At 41.4% G+C, this 20985-nt stretch overlaps 1 protein-coding gene across 2 annotated transcripts in view; it reads right to left on the reverse strand.

Moving 5' to 3' along the window:
• The window catches only part of LOC137518890 (desmocollin-2-like), a 58239-nt gene extending 37296 nt beyond the window's left edge, over window positions 1-20943 (reverse strand). For both annotated transcript variants that reach the window (XM_068237304.1, XM_068237305.1), the window contains exons 1-5: window positions 20642-20943; window positions 8938-9022; window positions 6012-6223; window positions 4808-4924; window positions 2361-2516 (exon numbers count right to left, since the gene is read on the reverse strand). In XM_068237304.1, the coding sequence (XP_068093405.1) occupies window positions 2361-2516; window positions 4808-4924; window positions 6012-6223; window positions 8938-9022; window positions 20642-20704 (633 nt within the window). In that variant the 5' untranslated portion in view covers window positions 20705-20943. The remainder of the gene's footprint in view (window positions 1-2360; window positions 2517-4807; window positions 4925-6011; window positions 6224-8937; window positions 9023-20641) is intronic.
• Between the last annotated feature and the right edge of the window lie 42 nt (window positions 20944-20985).

Here is a 20985-nt window from a genome sequence, read left to right on the forward strand (position 1 = left end):
TATCTGCAGATAAATGTCAGTTAAATCATGTGTGTATGATGATCTGCAGATCTCATAGACTATCATTGCAATTTGCAGGAATGGATTTTTGGCAGGAACAGATTTTTGCAGCTACAGATCTTTTGAGTGTGTGCAGCATCTGTGTGTGCAGCATCTTGCAAAGATTTCTGTCTGATGGGGAGTTCAGCTCCATAGAATAGACTGTGAAGGTATGGCTCTCATACTACATGGAAGGGGGTAAAATTGGTCTGTGATCTTTCATTTTCCAAAGACTATGGTCTGATGTGTGTATGCACCTTTAGAGACAGGAAATAAATATGGCAGCCCTTTGTATCCCTGTCACTTCAGTTACCCTTTAAGGCTTACAGATCACTACACTATGAAAAAAAAATTGTGCAAACAGATACATATAGAGATTTATTATGACACATATGCCAAGTACAGTTACATTTCACAAAAATGAAACTACTATGATTAGGACTTGGACTTAATTTAGATACTAATGAAGATAAAATGCCAAATTATAAAAAAAAAAAAAAAAAAAAAAAAAAGTTTCAGCCGATGGCCTATGCAGCTCCATAAACACCAGCTGAACTCCACAATTGTCTCCAGTGATGAACTTTTGGTCAAGGGCTTTAATGGTTTTAATGAGACAATTGCCCATATGCAATTCACTTTTTCTCCTCACACCTTGTCATAAAAAGCTACCAGAAAGCTAGGAAAAAAAAAAAAAAAAAAAATAGTACTTTTTTCACCACATTTTGGATATTTTTTCTATTGTAAAAATGAAATGTGGTGAAATGTCCTAGGGCCATATGCAAGGGGCGTGGCTAGTGGCAGCAGTAGCTAGCCCAGTGTAGCCAGCACAGTTAGCCCAGTGTAGCCAGCACAGTTAGCCCAGTGTAGCCAGCACAGTTAGCCCAGTGTAGCCAGCACAGTTAGCCCAGTGTAGCAAGCACAGTTAGCCCAGTGTAGCTGCCCCAGTGTCGCCAGTACAGTTAGCCCAGTGTAGCCAGTAGTTACCCCAGTATAGTGCCCCAGTGTAGCTAGGATAGGTGCCCTCTCTGCCCCACGGCCGCCGCTCCTATTACCTTATGAGCGGGCAGTCGCTTCCTTCCTTATATTCCTCCAGGCGCTCCTCTCCTCGGTTGCAGCATCTCGTAATACAGCAACACTTCACGCGCGGCTGCTGTAAAGAAGGGAAGGAAGCAGGGCAGCGGCTCTTACAGCAGCCGCACAGGAAGTGCTGCTGTAATACGAGATAGGAGAGGGGCTATGGGGAATATAAGTGAGGAAGCGGCCGCCGCTCTTAAGGTAAAAGGAGCGGCAGGGGGAGAGGAAGAAAGGCCAGATCCGCCGCGGCCCCCCAGAAAGTTGCCCACGGACCACCAGGGGGCCACGGCCCCCAGGTTGAGGACCTCTGATCTATACTACAGACACACACACACACACACACACACACACACACACACACACCCTTATATCCTAAGCTTTTTTTCCACGCCAGTGTCACTTTAAAAGCTCATTTGAAAAAAGTCATGGAGAAATACTGCATGTTGCCTTGTTCAACAAGCACTGCTCCATTTAATGCCCAACTAAACCCAAAATGTAAGGAGGCACATTTTCAATAGCCATCAGATTCACTAACACATATTAAAGCATTCCCTTGGAAACTAGGTTTTCACACTGAAAATCCCATTCTGTAGCTCTGCAACTATCCTTATAAATGTTTTACCTAGCTAGTTTCCGGTTAAGAGAATTCTTAAAATGTCTTACCACTTACTTCCTCTGAAACTGCAAGCCACACTTCTCCAAGAAGACATGAGTTCTAGCGTAATGCAGGGATGCTTTGAGTATCCCATGGCAACACCTGGCTGATCCTGCCCCTCAACAGTGACCACAGTGGAGATGCAGCAAGCTGTACTGCAATAGCAAGTAGATTTGACCCACAACACATTCTGTCCATCTCTTTGCTTCTATAAACGGTTTATAGTCCCTTATCTTGCTTGGTTTTACACATGTTCAGTTCTGGGTCTAGCTGGGCTTTCAATATGTTCTAATAGAAGTGCATTATAAGCAATTTGGTATAGTTACTTACAGGGCATATTCACAGTGACACGTTGCGGTTTAATGCATTTAATTAAAGTCACTTGTCTGCGTTTAAAGGCAACATACTGCAAGCAGCGTTTTTCAACGCAACGTTAACGTCACACTGAACATCCCATAGGATTAGCATGGCAGTGCGGCAAGCTGCGTTATAAGACTTTATAACGCAGCTCTGCAACGTGCCACTGTGAATGCGACCTAAACCATATAAAAAAATTGGAAAAAATACAAAAAAAAAAAAACCACAGACATACCTGAAAGGAGGCATACTGTTCCCGATCCACTATTTCTGTGATATACAAATCTCCAGTTTTTTCATCCATTCTGAACAAACCTAGTGGTGTCTGGTCCACTCCTTGTCCAGTGATAGAGTAAACAATATCATACTGTAGCTGAGTGTCAGATTGGACCTGGAAAGAGAAGAATGAAAATTGTAAATAAAGAAAAAAATATCCTTTTCCACCATGAACATCTAACAAAATACCATGAACTGGACAAATACCAATGCCCCTTCAACAATGAGGTTTCTAGACAAAAAAAAAAATTTAAACAGTGGTGTATGTAGGTAGGTACATACGTACTTACTATGCCCAACATAAAAAATGTATACTAATTTACCTTAGTAAAACATAGAAAGTGGAATGCGTGGGGCTAATGAAACTCAGGAACTGAAAATTAGCCAGTAGCTTACAAATCAGTTTCTGAAAAAAAGTTTCTGCAGAAGAGGTGAGGAGGCGCCCGATATATATGCACAATTTAGATATATGCTAAAATGCATTTTTCTCAAGGAAAAGTAATAGATGGTCCTACCTTAAAGCTAATGTAACCCCAGATATAAAAAAAAAAAAAAAAAAAAAAAAAACACAACACACCTCACCTAAGGAGAGAGAAGGCTCAGTCCTAATGAGCCTGCCTTCCCTCTCCCGGTGCCCTCCGTGCTATGCAGTCTTCCCCGTTCACAACCGCAGGGACTTCGGAAGTCTTCGGGAGCAGAGTCCTCCCTAAGACAGGCGGCGCACACGCAAGTGCGTCATAGAGGGCGTGCGTGTGTGCAGTGTAGAGCGGCCTGTCTTCGGGAGCACTCAGACTCCCGAAGAATTTCCAAAGCATCCCTTCGGCCAGGAGACATCGGTATTTGACTGAAATGGCCAAATACTGGTACGGGGGGGGGGGGGGGGGGCAGGACAACAGTGGGCACCGGGAGAGGAGAGGGAGTGCTCTATGGGACCCAGAGCCTTCCTCTCCTTAGGTGAGTATCTGACCAAAAAAAAAAACTACGGTTACCATTAGCTTTAAAGAGAGCCTGAACTGGCACCGGGAGAGGAGAGGGAGTGCTCTATGGGACCCAGAGCCTTCCTCTCCTTAGGTGAGTATCTGACCAAAAAAAAAAAACTACGGTTACCATTAGCTTTAAAGAGAGCCTGAACTGATAATGAAAAGTCAAAATAACCATACACAAGTCATACTTGCCTCCTGTGTAGTCTACTCAATCTCTTTCTCCTCTCCTGCAACCCATTTGTCCACTGTGATTAATGGAATTCTCCGTCCTCCATTTTAAAAATGGCCATTACCCCCTAACAGCTTCCTGGTCAGCACACTGTTCAACTGTAATATCACCTACTTAAGCCATAGGGAAACATGGATATTACCTTGTACATTCAGTTGTAACTGACAGCTGCTGATATATAACTGACAGCAACTGGTATATTTCAGTTCTGAAATCTTGTCGGAACTGGAAGGGATCACTATAAGAAGAAAATGATGAGCTTCTGAGAGGAACAGGCGGTGAGGCAAGTATGTAATATTCATTTGCAGCTACGTCATGTGTTTATTTTAAATACATAATTTGACTCACTTCAGGTTCCCTTTAAAGAAGTAGTCCGTCCGTTATGCTTTAAAACAGATACTTTATTGGGCACTTAACTGATAACGTGTTTCGCGGTATAACACGCTTCTTCAAGTCAAATTATTAGAGGCGCTTTGCACTACACCTACATGAGGCACAGTATTCGACCTGAAGAAGCGGGTTATACCGCGAAACGCGTTGTCAGTTAAGTGCCCAATAAAGTATCTGTTTTAAAGCATAACAGATGGACTACTACTTTAAGGTAGCACCATCTATTACTTTTCCTTGAGAAAATTGCATTTTAGAATATAGAATATATCTAAATCGTGCATAAATATCAGGCGCCTCCTCACCTCCTCTGCGGACTTTTCACCCCAAGACCGGGATCACCACTTTGGAAAGTGGGCCTTTTGAAGGAGCTACGACCACCAGTTGACAAGGCCGAGAGGGGACGGTACTTCCCCACATGCGAATTAAGTGGTTGCCTACCTCGCAACCCAATTTTGTGAGTATATCAGCTATAAAAATTTGTATGAATCATTATTACTCACAGTACTACACCAGATTGGGCTCCCGGTCTCCTTACCGTACTTTTTTCTGCCTTCCCAAGCCCCATTGGGGAGAAAAAAAAAGGGGGGGGGGCTAACCATTCATGTGACTTCTTGCCCTTAGAAAGTACCTACTCAAGAAGGTAGAGCACAATACCTCATAAGTCAGTAACAAAGACCAAGTATGATCGGCCACAGTGGGCAATACAGTGTCTCATATCAGTGTTTGCACTGCCCACTGAAATAGCCTGCTAAGTTACAAAACCATCAGGAGTCAGGGCAAAGGTCAGTGAACTGCACAGCTTACCTGGTTAACTATATATGGCAATGGTCCTCTGTAGTTCTCCTGGACAGTAAAAGGCATAGGCCGCCATCTCCTCTTTGTACGCTTGAGTATTTCTCTAGCAAATCTGGTTTTAACATTCTAAAAAAATAAAGATATATTTGTATAAAAATTAGATACCGTTTAGCAGAAAGAAATTTAAGGCACAATATAGGCACATTGTAACAGCTGGACTACATACATTGTTAATTATGCATCGGGGCCATAAATCACTCCCATCAAACAGACAGGAGTTAGCAGGTAGCATTGAAGAAAATGTAAGATGTAGCATATGTCCATGAGCTTACAGTAAACCCACTGAGTGTGCAGGTTGGTGGTTAAGCATGACCAAATTGTTAACAGCCATTTCATCAACTAGCTCACTTTGTAAAAATGAATAGAATGTAATGAAATTTTAAAGGCCAATTCCCCAATTCCTGGATTTAGTTGTAATTATTTTTCCTGCGCTTTGGATATACTATTGCCATGTCCTGATTTGCAAGACTTACTGATCAGAAAGTGATGTAAGAGGGGAAGAAAAAAAAAAAAAAAAAAAAAAGTGTAAACCGATAAACCGAGAGCCCACTATAACATAGTATGTAATGTTATATTGTGATAAATGATATCCAATACAGGAATGATATAGTCACAATTGTGGCTTACCACTAATGCAACCACTATGCAAAGAGGAGCTTAAGACTGGGTACACACGTTGAGATTTCCCGCTCAATTCGCGGTTCGATTCGATTATTTCAAACATGCTCGATCGGATTTCGATCGTTTTTGCATACTTAACATGGAAAAAACGATCAAAACCCAATCGAGCATGTTTGAAATAATCGAATCGAACCGTTAGATCCCGCGAATCGAGCGGGAAATCTCAACGTGTGTACCCAGCATTACACCAGCTTATTTTAAACTGCCGTGAAATTAATAAATGACACACATTAAAATCAGACATGTATGTGAGAAACACTCAGCCTGAATGTGGATTTTTGTTAAGCCGTACACATTGAAAGTAATGTGTAGTATCTCAAAGAAATGTCAAAAAAGATCGAGATATAGATACATACATATACACACATATACACACACACACACACACACACACACACTCTCATATAAGCCGACCCGCGTATAAGCTGAGAGCAACTTTTCCAGCAGAAACCAGGAAAAAAAATTTACTTACTTCATTCTCAGATACAAGATTTACAAGAACAGTGTTCTCCTTTGAATTTACATCCCGGAGTATTATTTCAAGTGGTAAAGGATGACCAGGCATTGAAACATGCTTGAGAGCATAAATAGCATAGTGGGAATCAGTTCTAACAACTGCAAAATCAGTGTTATTGGTTTCAGCAGAAACTACATCTTCAAAGTCGAGGCACTTATGGAGTTTAACTATACAAAGAAAGAGAAAAGCCAAAATTAATATAGAACACATACAGGAGAGGTTATCAACTTTCCAAAGCTTCATGTTCTGATACTGATGCAACATTACTACAATAGACAATCTGTACTAACTAAATTAGCACCTGAGTGAAGAAACCTACCATGAATGCCCCGTTGCAGTCACGCTACTGCTTAGGAATGCGGTTGCACACAATAATGACGAACATTAATACAACATTTTGCCTAAGAACATTCTAAATGGAAATGTACTGACAGAAGTATGCCATTGCTGATTCAATTTTAAAAAGCATAAATTTCAGCATGACAGCAGAATTTTTTTTTAAAAAAAGGTATATGTGTTAGAAATAATCTGAAGTATTTCCCCCTTTCCTAAGGTCCTAATATTGCGTATTCATAAGAGCTCATTGTTTGCTCAATGCAATGCAAAAGGCAACCTCTTTTTCTTTTTTTTCCTCATTTACCATCTAGTAATTTTAACAGTTCCCACTTTAACGAAATTAGTAGCGCAATCAAAACAATTCCAGTCACAGGAGATCGGCCTTCAGGGCTCAGACGCACTATAAGCGCTTTTTGAGTGCTTGTGATTGATGAGCGCTTTCTGGAGAACTTTTTAAAAATTGTTCCCATTCACTTTCATTAAAATCTTGGTGAAAAAAAACAAACAAACAAAAAAACTGCAATTTTCTTTTCAACGCTTATAGTGTGGATGAGCCCTCAGAATTGCTGTGGATATATTGGACTTGATCCAATTCACTTTTTCCTTCTAGGAAATAATTTTACATCTTGTTTAAAATAATTTTTCAGCACTCTGCAATAGAAAAAGTAGCAAAAAGTAAGTGAAAAGTACTGTCCTAATTACACTTTGTATTTTCTTGATTGCTGTTGGCATAAAAGGCATTTCATTGATAACATGTGAAAATATTGCCTATGAAAAAAATGATTCGGATCAAGCCCATTTGTACCCCACTTTTTCTCTGCAGTGTTTTAATACTGCCACACTATAGGCTTGACTATGAACTTACTATTAAAAGTACAAACATCTCAATGGAGTTATAGTAAGGACTTTGTCCAGTCCACTCCAAAACCTTTTTTGTTTTTAACAGCCCTTCCAAATAAAGACAACCATTACCTACAGACATTACAGAATGCTGCCACAAGGCTGTTAAACAAGCCAACCCAGCCATTGCCACATAACAGAAATTCTTTGCTCACTCCACTGGCTACCCATAAAATGTAAAATCCACTTTAAAATTGGCATGCCAACATTCAAAATAATTGTTGCAACTGCATCACACCTCTCACGAACTTTGAGCAACCAGATCTAATAACTTCACCACGCTCAAAAGTCCAACACAAAACCTTTAGAGCCAGAGCCTTCTGCCATGCTGCCCCTAACCTTTTGAATGCCTTTCCGCAACCTAAATCTAGACAGCTCCAACCCGGGAGTGGTTTAATTCAAAACTGAAAAACCACCTGTTCATTTATGGTCACATAACTTTTTCCACTGTAACACATCACAAAATTGCAACTATAAACTCATCTAAGACAAGCTTATGCACTTTGGGGATTACCAGAGAAAAGCGCAATACACAAATATGCCGCAAGGAAATTAAGAACCTAAAGCTTGCCTTACGCTAATTGGCAGTCCATCAGGTAAACAATTCATACCCATCTAAAAAATAATGTGTGGTCAACCACCTTACACTTGTAAAGATGAGAAAAAAATAAATAATCAGAAATCTTGTCTAATACAGATCACGTCACCACCACTGATAGCTTTGTGCTGTTTTATGCAGTGCAAAACTATGAAGTTACCAGTTGCACCCTGCCTGCATCATTCATACAAAGAATTCTAGATGCTCTAGTTTTTGCAAGTTTTTTTTACTCCTGGTTTTAAGTAAAATGTAAAATCTATGAGCCTGGCAGTAGATATGATCCTCTGGCTACAGCGATTTCTGAAACAGTTACCAGAATACCTAAGGTGCATACTTACTAGGATATGTTCACAGTAGCATAAAATTCCTGCCATGCTTGGTACAGCGTAAACCCTTGCCGACAGAGGTTTTGTTGTGTCAGTTACATTGGACATGTCCCAGATACCATGCTATACATAACATGTTCACTGTCCAGCATTAAAAATGTAGCACACAACCTTGTGGTCTACTTATCGAAACAAAAAGGATCCATTAGCAATGGACAAGTCTGAACAGATCCTCTTGCTTAGCATAGGTTCCAAATACATGTCCGTGATACATGCCTTCTAAATCAGATTATTGGGCCGTTTTCACTACTGATGTGAACCAGGCCTTACTGAGTATAAACTGCAAGCTAGGGTACTGCTAAACCATTAGGCTTGACATTGCTGGGAAGGGCACTGCTCTTACTTTCACACAGTACTTGCTGCTGTTGACTTAATGCGAACGCCGTATGGAAGTCGGAGGGAAAAGCATGACACTTTTTTTCCCCTTTTGACAGCTGAAAATGAACCTGATAGCTTGGTATCCTTACACTATTAGAGGAGAGCTTTGGTTGTTGGGCACATACCATATATTTTAATGGCTAGAAAAATAATATTTAATATACTTCAACTGCAGCGGTAAATAGAGGATTTGGCTTTCTTACTGAGCTTCTTAATACAATATTTATGAAAAAGAGAAGTCTTCTTAAAATTAAACAGAACCAGAGGGACAGTTTTCACTCACCTTTACAAACCAGTGATCCAGTTAAGATCTCATGAGGCACAGCAATTTCTCTCTTGTGGCAAGATTTACCAATTACAACCAATGGCTAAAATAAAGGAAATACAAAAAAAGGTCAAGAAGAAGCCTTAGACTTTGTAACAATTATCTTCCATATCAAAAGTAACTTTAAATAACATGGTACTGTACAAAGGCCAACACCACAATCGAAACAGGCAAGACATTAAAGGAAACATGCACTTGCAAAGTAAAATGTGTTAATTCAGCTCCAAAATTGTTCCCCGCTTAGGAATGTAATTAAAAGCACTATAGATATGGTCCCTTCAAAGAGAAAGTAGAATCCTCGACGGCTATGATTTACAAACACAACCACAACTGCATACACCAGTTCTAATGTCCCTGCATTTTTTATTTTTACTTACAAGACTTGTAAATCAGGTATGCTTATTGCTCTGTAATATTGTTCCTGTTACTAAGAATGCCCCTTCCAATTCCTGGGTACAGACAGGAACAGGAAGTTATATGCAGAGGGCAATAATCAGACATTGCTACAGAACACAGATAAGTGGCTAAGCCTTCATAAATAAAAGGAGGAACAATAGATGGTTTGCATAGAAGGTCATGGGGACCACTACAAACAGCATAGACGCAGGGACTGCCACTGACTTCTTGTGGCCATTTGAGCTACAGAAATAAAACTGTAACAAAGCCTACTTAGAACCAAGCTTCCTACTTATACAATAATTCCCACTTATATAACAGAAAGAGCCATTTTCATTAATTTTTAAACATTTATACAGATCCACTGACACTAGCAACCAAATGACACTCCAATTTTCCAGATTCTACAATGATTCTCTCAATGAAAGCAGATTTTGCATTTAGGGAAAGGACAACTGAAGCGAGAGGGATATTGAGGCTGCCATATTTATTTCCTTTTAAAACAATATCAGTTGGCTGGCAGCCCTACTGATCTATTTGACTGCAGTAGTGTCTGAATAACACCAGAAACAAGCATGCAGCTAATCTTGTCAAATCTGACAATAATGTCAGAAACATCTGATATGCTGCATGTGTGTTCAGGGTCTATGGCTGAAAGTTCTACAGGAAAGAATCAGCAGGACAGCCTGCCAACTGGTATTGCTTACCGCTATTAACGGCAACATGACGTTTTAATACGTCCCGCATTTACGCTGCTGCTACCGCCGTGTGCACGCCACTACTGCCGCTGTTCCCGTCGGGATCCCGTGCTGGGTGATTGGGGAAGAAGACCGAACGGTCCTCTACCCAATCGCAGTGCCTGGAGTGAATGGACGTGACCGCAAACAGCGGCTACGTCCATTCACAAAAACAGGAAATGTAACAATTAAATAAAGTGTAGTAAAAAAAAAAAAAAAAAAAAAAAAAAAAAAGTGAACACTTCCTGTAAAATGTTCACCATCTTGTGGCCAAAATGTATATTACACCTACAAAATACATGAATTTTCAATTATATACACATCAATAAAAATACACTTCCAACCCTCGCCCCCCCCCCCCCCCCCAAAAAAAAAAAAAAAAATCAGCTTAAAAAAAATAAATAGTTGCCTTAGGGACTCAGCTTTTTTATTCTATATTTTATGGGGGGAAATTAATTTTAATTTATTACATAGGTGCTTGTAATTATGGCCAGAAAAAAAAAATAAAAAAAAAAAAACAGAAAAGAAAAATAACACATATTTTAAAATAATATACTGTCGCCATACATTGTGATAGGGACATAATTTAAACGGTTTAATAATCGGGACAACTGGGCAATTAAAACGTGTTTGTTTTATCCACAGGAGAATGTTTAATTTTAAAACTAGAATGGCTGAAAACTGAGAAATGATGATTTTTTTTCTTTTTTTTCTGTTTTTCTCATTAAAATGCATTTAGAATAAAAAAAATTCTTAGCAAAATGTACTATCCACAGAAAGCCTAATTGGTGGCGGAAAAAAACGAGATATAGATCATTTTATTGTGATAAGTAGTAATAAAGTTATTAGGGAATAAAAGGGAGGAGCACTGACAACTGAAAATTGCTCCGTTAGGATAAAAACCCTTGGGGGTGAACTGGTTAAAGGGAAATATTGCAGCCTCCATATCCCTCGTTACAGTTTTGTTTTTTCTAAATCTCTTCAGGATAGGAGATCTTTGCATTAGAGTTCCTCTCTCCTCCTTCCTGTCTGGCAATAATAGACAAATGAGGTAAGTGGGTCTATATAGTTGAGACTGGCAAAAAGCGTGACGGGGTTTGGACACCACCATAGACTAATGCAAATGATAGCTATAACGGTGCTCAGAGGGTAGTTTGAGCGTCGGCCAAAGACGGAGCCCAAATTATAAACCGTGTAATTCAACCACCAGCGATAGAATCGCATCTTACCCGAGTCCATGGAGGGAAGCAGGAAAAAAGGGCGCATGTGGCTAATGGACAAAAAGGGTGTACCATAGGCTGCAATGCAAAATATTGGCTATTGGGCACCAGAGAAGAAGTTAGGGCGACTGACAAATAGCGGTTGCAGAGATCGTGATAACCTCATTTACAGAATAAGGTTTGTGACAAATATTGTTTACAAATTAGTTTCGACTTAGTTTAACTTATTTTATCATTTTTACATTTCGCTTTCAGGAGTGTAATAAGTACATTTTCATTTTTATAAGTACATTTTCATTTTTATAAGTATAATAAATATCATTTTCAACCTTATTGTATTACAAATATATCGCTTTTGGTATTAACCTGGTTTTCAGAATTATAATGCATAAATTATAGGTTTTCAGATTTAATATATTACTAATATATCGCTTTTAATATTACCGATATTTTAAGATTTTTTTTATGTATACGTGATTGTAAGGCTATCTATTCTATTATAAATATATAACCTTTTCTATTTATAATAATTGTAATGCATATGTGATTGTAAGAATATTTATACTATTACAAATATATAACTTACTATTCCTAAAATGTTTAATGTGTACGTGACTGTAAGGCTATTGTATTAAAAATATATAAATTATTCTATTCATGTTAGTAGTGAAGTATTTTACGGTATCAAATATATTATTGTTTCTATGGGTGTTTGTGCAGTGAGGATGGTTAGGCACCACCAGGGGGGATGGTTAGGGTAAGGCACCACCAGGGGGTTTTAGGGTTAGGGCTAGGTACAGGGAGGGTTCTGCGAGAGAGAGTAGAATTACCCGTGTATACTCACAAGCAAGCCGACCCGCATATAAGCCGACCCCCAACTTTTTCCTGAAAAACCAGAAAAAAAAAAAATGATTGACCCTCATATAAGACGGGGGTAGGAAATGCTGGCCGTGTAATTCCCCCCCAGTGTGTCCCAGTATAGCGCCCAGTATAGCTAGTATCGTGCCCCCCAGCTCAACCAACCCCCCTCCCCCGCGGCTGCCGCTGCTATTAGCTTACTGTGCGGCTTCCAATAGTCCCCTCTCCGTCTCCCGCATGTAAATAGCTCACAGCAGCTCGCTCCATGGCGGCTGCTGTGTGATGACAGGAAGCTGTAGGCAGAGCGGTTTCCTGGGCGGCATACGACAAACGAGACTCGCAAGCCGACCCCCCAACGTTTGGCCCACTTTTGGGGGGGGGGGGGTGTCAAAAATTTGGCTTGCTTGCGAGTATATATGGTAGGCATATTTCCAGTACAATATTTATAACATACAATTTATTAAAACTATGCGTATTAACACCAAGGGGAGGGGGGGGGGGTATCTAGGGGTTAGGGATAGGTATGGGGAGAGTTCTGTGTGAGAGTACAGTTAGGTATAGTTGCAGTAAAATACCTGTAGTATCTACAATTGTATTACTATGCTTAAAGTGATCCTTAAGCCAACTAAAAAAAAAAATGAGATTTACTCACCTGGGCTTCCCTCAGCCCCCAGCAGCCGATCGGTGCCCTCGCAGCTCCGCTCCAATGTCCCAGGACCCGCCGGCGAGCACTTCCGGTTTGGCCGTCACCGGCCGACAGGCATGGGAACGCGAGTGATTGTTCGCGTTCCCAGCCTGTATATCGCCCCCTATGCTGCTATTGCGGCCAGCTGGTCGCAATAGCAGCATAGGGGGCGATATACAGGCTGGGAACGCGAACAATCACTCGCGTTCCCATGCCTGTCGGCCGGTGACGGCCAAACCGGAAGTGCTCGCCGGCGGGTCCTGGGACATCGGAGCGGAGCTGCGAGGGCACCGATCGGCTGCTGGGGGCTGAGGGAAGCCCCAGGTGAGTAAATCTAATTTTTTTTAGTTGGCTTAAGGATCACTTTAATACAAGTGTAAATATCGTTTGTTGTAGATGCTATTTTGGCATTACTAGTTCAACATATTTAGCACTTGATTTTTGTTTATAACATACATATAACATACGAAAAATACTGTTTTTGACAAAAACGTCATCTATAGCCTGTGCCCTTTTTTCCAGACGCCCTTTTTTGCATGGACGCTCATGGCAACCTGGAGGGGGAATAGTAATTAACGCTGCCGGGAAATTTGCAATAGCCAAGTAGGTTTTTACGGCTTCACCCTGCACCCACATTTCCCAGCCCCCTTTTATGCATGTATGCCTATATGTTTGCTATGCAGCACGATCACTGAGTTGCACTGAGAGAGGACCCCGACTGTCTCCTAGCATTCCTGCTGCAGAGCAGAGAGGGGCGTCACAGCAGCCAGTGGTAGCGCTGTGGAAACAGCAGGCACCATCATGAAACATTTGGCATGCAAAAGTGTACTGTAGTGGCAAACCTACTAGTCTTTTGCTAACCTTTCTGTTAGGGTATGCAGACTGACAAGAGGGGTGCTGAATAGGCAAGCTGTAATCATACCCATAGCATCTTCAAGTAAAATTCCACTGAGTCATTGGACTGGAACCAAAACAACATTTGTAATGCAATTAAAATGTTTGTGCCTCAAAAAGGTTATGATCCTCAAACTCAATATTTAATTAGCATTACCTAATGTCTTGGACCCACAGGAAGATCCAATGCTCAAACAGAATAGCTGGGTTCTGCCTGGGAGAACTGGCTTATCACCAATATCACTGAAGATCTAGAAGCACCTTCTGGAAATGCATTTAAAAACGGAGGCCATGACAAACTTTTCAGGGGCATTTTAAGTGATCTTTCAAGGCAGGATATAAAATGGAGGATATTGTAAACTGTTAAAATGCTTGAAAGGTAAATCATTTTTTCACCAAAACAATCCTAACCCACTCATCTATACACATTTATAAAACTGTGGAAACCACGTCGTGCTGACATATCTGCTGTGCTCTGGAGTAGGCCAGGGAAAGCACAGGAATAGCTGTTTGGCAGGAAGTGGTGAATGGAAGCAAGTTTGGTGTACAGAAAAATTTTACATCTATGGGATTGCTGGGGATGCACCCTGTCCTTTCCATTCATGTGCAGGCTCCCCTCTGCACCAGGGGTAAGGAACCTATGGCTCAGGAACTATACAGTGGGTTGCAAAAGTATTCGGCCCCCTTGAAGTTTTCCACATTTTGTCATATTACTGCCACAAACATGACTCAATTTTATTGGAATTCCACATGAAAGACCAACACAAAAAGTGGTGTACACATGAGAAGTGGAATGAAAATCATACATGATTCCAAACATTTTTTACAAATAAATAACTGCAAAGTGGTGTGTGCATAAATATTTGGCCCCCTTTGATGTGAGTGCAGTCAGTTGCCTATAGACATTGCCTGATGAGTGCTAATGACTAAATAGAGTGCACCTGTGTGTAATGTAATGTCAGTACAAATACAGCTGCTCTGTTATAGCCTCAGAGGTGGTCTAAGAATATTGGGAGCAACAACACTATGAAGTCCAAAGAACACACAAGACAGATCCAAGACAGGTCAGGGATCAAGTTATTGAGAAATGTAAAGCAGGCTTAGGCTACAAAAAGATTTCCAAAGCCTTGAACATCCCACAGAGCACTGTTCAAGCAATCATTCAGAAATGGAAGGAGTATGGCACAACTGTAAACCTACCAAGACAAGGCCGTCCACCTAAACTCACAGGCCGAACAAGGAGATCGCTGATCAAAAATGCAGTCAAGAGGCCCATGGTGACTCTGGACGAGCTGCAGAGATCTACAGCTCAGGTGGGAAACTCTGTCCATAGGACAACTACTAGTCATGCACTGTACAAAGTTGGCCTTTATGGAAGAGTGGCAAGAAGAAAGGCATTGTTAACAGAAAGCATAAGAAGTCCCATTTGCAGTTTGCCACAAGCCATGTGGGGGACACAGCAACCATGTGGAAGAAGGTGCTCTGGTCAGATGAGACCAAAATGGAACTTTTTGGCCAAAATGCAAAACGCTATGTGTGGCGGAAAACTAACACTGCACATCACTCTGAACACACCATCCCCACTGTCAAATATGGTGGTGGCAGCATCATGCTCGGGGGGTGCATCTCTTCAGCAGGGACAGGGAAGCTGGTCAGAGTTGATGGGAAGATGGATGGAGCCAAATACAGGGCAAACGTGGAAGAAAACCTCTTGGAGACTGCAAAAGACTTGAGACTGGGGCGGAGCTTCACCTTCCAGCAGGACAATGACCCTAAACATAAAGCCAGGGCAACAATGGACTGGTTTAAAACAAAACATATCCATGTGTTAGAATGGCCCAGTCAAAGTCCAGATCTAAATCCAATCGAGAATCTGTGGAAAGATCTGAAAACTGCGGTTCACAAACGCTGTCCATCTAATCTGACTGAGCTGGAGCTGTTTTGCAAAGAAGAATGGGCAAGGATTTCAGTCTCTAGATGTGCAAAGCTGGTAGAGACATACCCTACAAGACTGGCAGCTGTAATTGCAGCAGAAGGTGGTTCTACAAAGTATTGACTCAGGGGGATGAATAATTACGCACACCCCACTTTGCAGTTATTTATTTGTAAAAAAAACGTTTGGAATGTTGTATGATTTTCGATCCACTTCTCACATGTACACCCCTTTGTATTGGTCTATCCCGTGGAATGAAATTGATGCATGTTTGTGGCAGTAATGTGACAAAATGTGGAAAACTTCAAGAGGGCCGAATACTTTTGCAACCCACTGTATGTGGCTCTTTTGATGGCTGCATGTGGCTCACAGACAAATCAGTAGGGGCTGATTCACTAAGCTACATTGCTCAAGCAGCACAGCTTAGTGTGGCAGCGCAAGCAAAATTTGAAAGTAGGCACGCTACTGCTGTAGCGTGCACTGCTGACTTACACACACTCCCCTCAAAACTAACAGCTGCTCAAATTGTCCCACTCTGGACCCAGTCAAGTCCAGTGACTTTGTAGGACGAGATCCCCGCACTTTGATTTGCCCAATAGGCGGCTTGTCACTTGACAGGCCGCCTATTGGGCCAAAGTGCGGGGATCTCGTCCTACAAAGTGAATTGACCCCCAAGTCAACTAACTAATTGTACAAGCTGTTAGTTGGTTTTTCTCCTGTCTGGCTCTCAGAGAAATTGCTGATGTTGCTGAAACCCAAGAGAAGCTGAAGACTTGTGACACTTCCGCTGCCCGGCAGATCAACTGTATACACATCACCATAGGGGACGTGAGCCCTCTGCTGCGCATGCGCACTGTCCCAGTTTGAAACAAATTGTATGGCTCTCAGAAAAATACATTTTAAAATGTGGCATTTATGGCTCTTTCAGCCAAAAAGGTTCCTGACCCCTGCTCTGCACCCATTTGACTCAAGCCAGTTGAATAGGTTTTAACTGGTCGCAAGAACGGCAATGGATGAGGGCATCCAGACTGGGCAGGTATAAGTGAGGTCTAGGCATGCCCAGTAAAACTAAGCCCTCATGCTCAGAGGAAAAAAGCTGTGCATCAGCAGATTCACTGTTGGCCATGCACAAACGCTACTCAAGCATGACAGAAAATGAAGAGGGCTGGTGTGCGATTTACTATTATACCCTACTGACCAGAAAGATCAGGCCAGACAGGCAACTGGTATTGTTTAAAAGGAAACATGGCATTTTCCACAGGTTTCACACCTAGGGATTCCTTTAACTTCACCCCCCCCCCCCCCCCCCCCACTCTACTTGCAAAGGTTAAGTGAAAACTAAGCAGGTCTCCTGTCATTCCATCAAAGACGATTTCATGAAAAAACAACAACAACAAAAGAAACAAAAAACGCATTACCATGTTATGTTGCCAGGTGAACGCAACAGACAGACCATGTCAGGTACATGGTGTTCGTTTTTCACACAGAAGAGACAGTTTTGTGAGCATCGGTATGCGCACCCTCAGGGGAACGGTGTACATTTTCACAGAGGATTCACCGCACTTAAAATTGAAAACTCCAGGATGTGCTAAATACAAGAATCCCTCAGGTTATGTCAGTGCTTGCAATTACTGTAACTACTGAATACAGTTTTTCCTCATTGCTTATAATGTGTTTAAAAGATTGCAGAAAACAGCATTTCTGCTAAAGAAAACCCCTTTATTATGGGGCATGTTTAAATTGACTTCAAGACTGTTTTACAAGACAGAGTTCATATTTTCTGCTGTGTTTGTGTACCTGGAGGGAAAACAAATGTCCCAAATGGGTACCCTTCAAGTAGAGGAAGCCAACCTAGAGGCTTCCCCATTCCCCTCGCTGGAACAACCCAAAGCTTGGTGATGGAGCTCAGTCGTACTGTGCAGACAGCTCATGCCTGTGCAGTAGCATAGAGCTCAGCTGAACAGGATCGGCTTTCTCCTTGCCACTGCACAGGCCGAACCTCTGAAGGCCTCAGTGCGGGATTGGTGGTCGGGAGGAGAAAACGTAGCAAGCCTCGGGAAGATCTAAAGGCTTCCCGCTATCGAGGTAAGTAAAATTTTGATGCATGGCTCTCACGTTTTTAACAGTACTGGGGGGGGGGGGGTAGTATTGTCTTAAAGCTAACACTTTTGTATGTTAACTCACTGCTCATGCAATTGTATGGGCATGTTCACATCACTGCAGTGTAAAAGAAAAAGGCCACACTACCCAAACACTACAGTGCATTTCTGGAGGACGTGTGCAATAACGAGCATGTTGCATAGCAAACTGTTTATGCTATGCAAATAACGTACATGTTTTGAGGCGCATAGTCTGAACCTAAGGTGACCATACACTTACTGGTTTTCCCGAATCCCGTTTGATTCCTAGCCGAGTCAATCACTCTTATCGATCACTTTTCATCCAAAATAGATTCTAGACCAGGCATGGGCAAACTTGGCCCTCCAGCTGTTGAGGAACTACAAGTCCCACAATGCACTGCATGAGTCTGACAGCCACAGTCATGACTCAGAGGGAAATGCATTGTGGGATTTGTAGTTCCTTAACAGCTGTAGGGCCAAGTTTGCCTATGCCTGGTCTAGACTATCAATTGGGGGGGGGGGGGGGTTGATCTACAAGCCACAGAGTGTCACTGCATCAAAACAGCGTTTCCTGATGAAATCTATTGAAAATAATTTGATATGGATCAATATCCCCCTGATTTGCTTCAGATCAAGGCGGAGTCGATTGTTTTGCCAGTTCGGATGGTAAGCTATAGTCGTATGGCCAAAGTAAGCCTGATGCAAGTCTGCATCTCACATTATCTGCACACCGATTCCTGGTTGGCTTCCTTTAAAATGTGTGTTAAGATAATAAAAAAAAAAAGGCTGTATTTCATACCCATATATTTTCCGTGTGCGGGTAGGAAGTTAAAAAAAAAAAAAAAAAAAAAAAAAAAACACCACACACGCAGCTTAAAGTTTCTCTAGAAGTAGCAGCATGCATTTCACGGTGTACAGCTACGTTTTAAAGAAAGTGGGACTCTGGGTCTGGACTTTTTAAAGATATAAAATACAATATAAATAATGTGCCGAGTTTCTGGGTTGTCCTGCAATGTAGATATTTAAAGCAAGTAGTAAAAGATTGTTTTATGATGTTAAACTTCAGTGCACTGATCTTGATGTTACTGTATTCAAATAAAGTTGAAAGAAAATATTAATGTGCCAAATGTGAAAATCAGTAACAATTATTTAACCATGAGGTAGATGCTTTAAAATGCTTGAAGAACAGTTTAAACGGAACCCTGGGAAGATGGACACTGGATGAAAGGGGAGGGAAGGGTGGAAACCCAATGGTGCCTAGTAATGTTACATTTTGTGTTCACATAGGTAACATCAGAAATAATGAATATGAATGATCTCAATCCTTGTATCATAGTATAATGACCTCATCATTCAGTGTACTACATTACAGCCTCTGCCAGGCCAAAACCCTTTCCAGCCACAATAGTGTGAAGAACCATCACTGGCTAAATGTGCCACCTTCCTCCAATGTCACCACGTTGTTACTTTGTCACACTTGACTACAGTCTGTAGGCTGATGACAGCTTATCCCCATGAGTCCCTGTACAAAGTTACCACTCGAAAGACAACCTACATTTCTGAGACACCGATTTAAATTGGAACTCTGTCCATTTGGTTATAGCCATTCTCCTACAAAATGGTAATGCACAACTACCAGTCAATCTCAGCCATCTACCACCAGTAGTAGGTATCCCACTATATAGACAAACACTGGACTACAGCAACACTATAAGGTTAATTCTATGAATAGCCTCATTTAACCTATATAAGCACAATAAATACCGTTCAGCTTTTAAAAACATAACATCATAAGACTGGTGATTTGAAATATCACACTTGCCCTTGTCAAGCCTTACAGACTTTGTTGCATTACAGTATATCTGAATTCAGCAAACATTGGTATTCTAACAGCAGATAAGTGGTGTGTAAAATGTTCACATAGATACTTCTCAATATAAATTCCATACTATAAATCTGAAAAAAAAAAAAACAGTCAAAAGCACAAAATCACAATTCCAAACAGCTACAACACTGAAATGTTACATTATAGAAACTAGGTTTATTTTCTAAACAATTAACCACAAACCTAAAAACTACTAGCAGGATGTTAAAGCAGAAAGGATGGCGACACCCCCCCCCCCCCCCCCCCCAAAAAAAAAATACAGATACCATAGGCCCAAATAAAAGATGCACAGAACAGCTGGGCTGTAAAGAGAATATAGCAGTGGGATTAATATCTCTAATCTAGATAAAATAACAGCTGTAACAAGCCAAGGACCACCAAGTAACTTGCAGGGGGAAAAAATGGTTACATTCAACACAAGTAGTGCAGCACATAATAACCTGTCAATGGGTTGTGTCTCAAACAAATAGGCAACAAATTAGCAATACTGGCCAATCCAAATAAAAGAGATTCCCAAACAGTGTAACAGCACAAAAAATAAATAAATGTATCTTTTCCAGATGTGATCTAGACATACTAGAACCCCAATAGGAACAAAGAATGATTTCCCAGAGGTTTCCTTAGTTAGCCACTAGGCAGCAGAAAATGCCTTTATATCATACCGGCTGCACCACTTTATTGAGGAGTGGCCAATCTGATGTTTGATGTCTTCCCTGCACATACTGGTGCGATCTAGATTACTTTATAGTAGTCGCTAAACTCTTGCTACTATTTGAAATATGAATCGCTGCTTTGCATGGTGATACACGTACGCTGTTATGCAGCCGGTTCAGCAATATTTACCTAAACAGGTAAAGAAAAGCTTAAAAATACTAAAACAAAAACAAAGCAAAAAACAAACGTTATAAAGCGATCGAGCTTCAGAAGAACTCACCAGGAGCAGCGCCAGGCAGCAGTATAGCACTAGAGTTCCTTTGGGTGACCCTGTAGAGCCCATGATGAGGGTCTCCAAGTAGTAAATGCACTTGACAAGTTCCTAGAGAGTCCCAGACGTAATGTACCGGCAAATAATCGGGGTATCAGCAGATAATCAGCGATATCGGCAAACGTCCAAGCGCAGCGCTGATCCCGACAACCTGTCCCCCTGGCCGTCGGTTCCCAGTCCTCTCTGCCCGCCCAGACCTCTTCCTATCTGGGGAAGCCTCCTCTGAAGCCTACAGCTCTGCTCCGGCAGCAAACGGAGACTCTCCTCTTCCTTTTTCTTCCCTGATTACACTC

The sequence above is a fragment of the Hyperolius riggenbachi genome, chromosome 5 (genome assembly GCF_040937935.1).
Source record: "Hyperolius riggenbachi isolate aHypRig1 chromosome 5, aHypRig1.pri, whole genome shotgun sequence".
Classification (NCBI taxonomy): Eukaryota; Metazoa; Chordata; class Amphibia; order Anura; family Hyperoliidae; genus Hyperolius; species Hyperolius riggenbachi.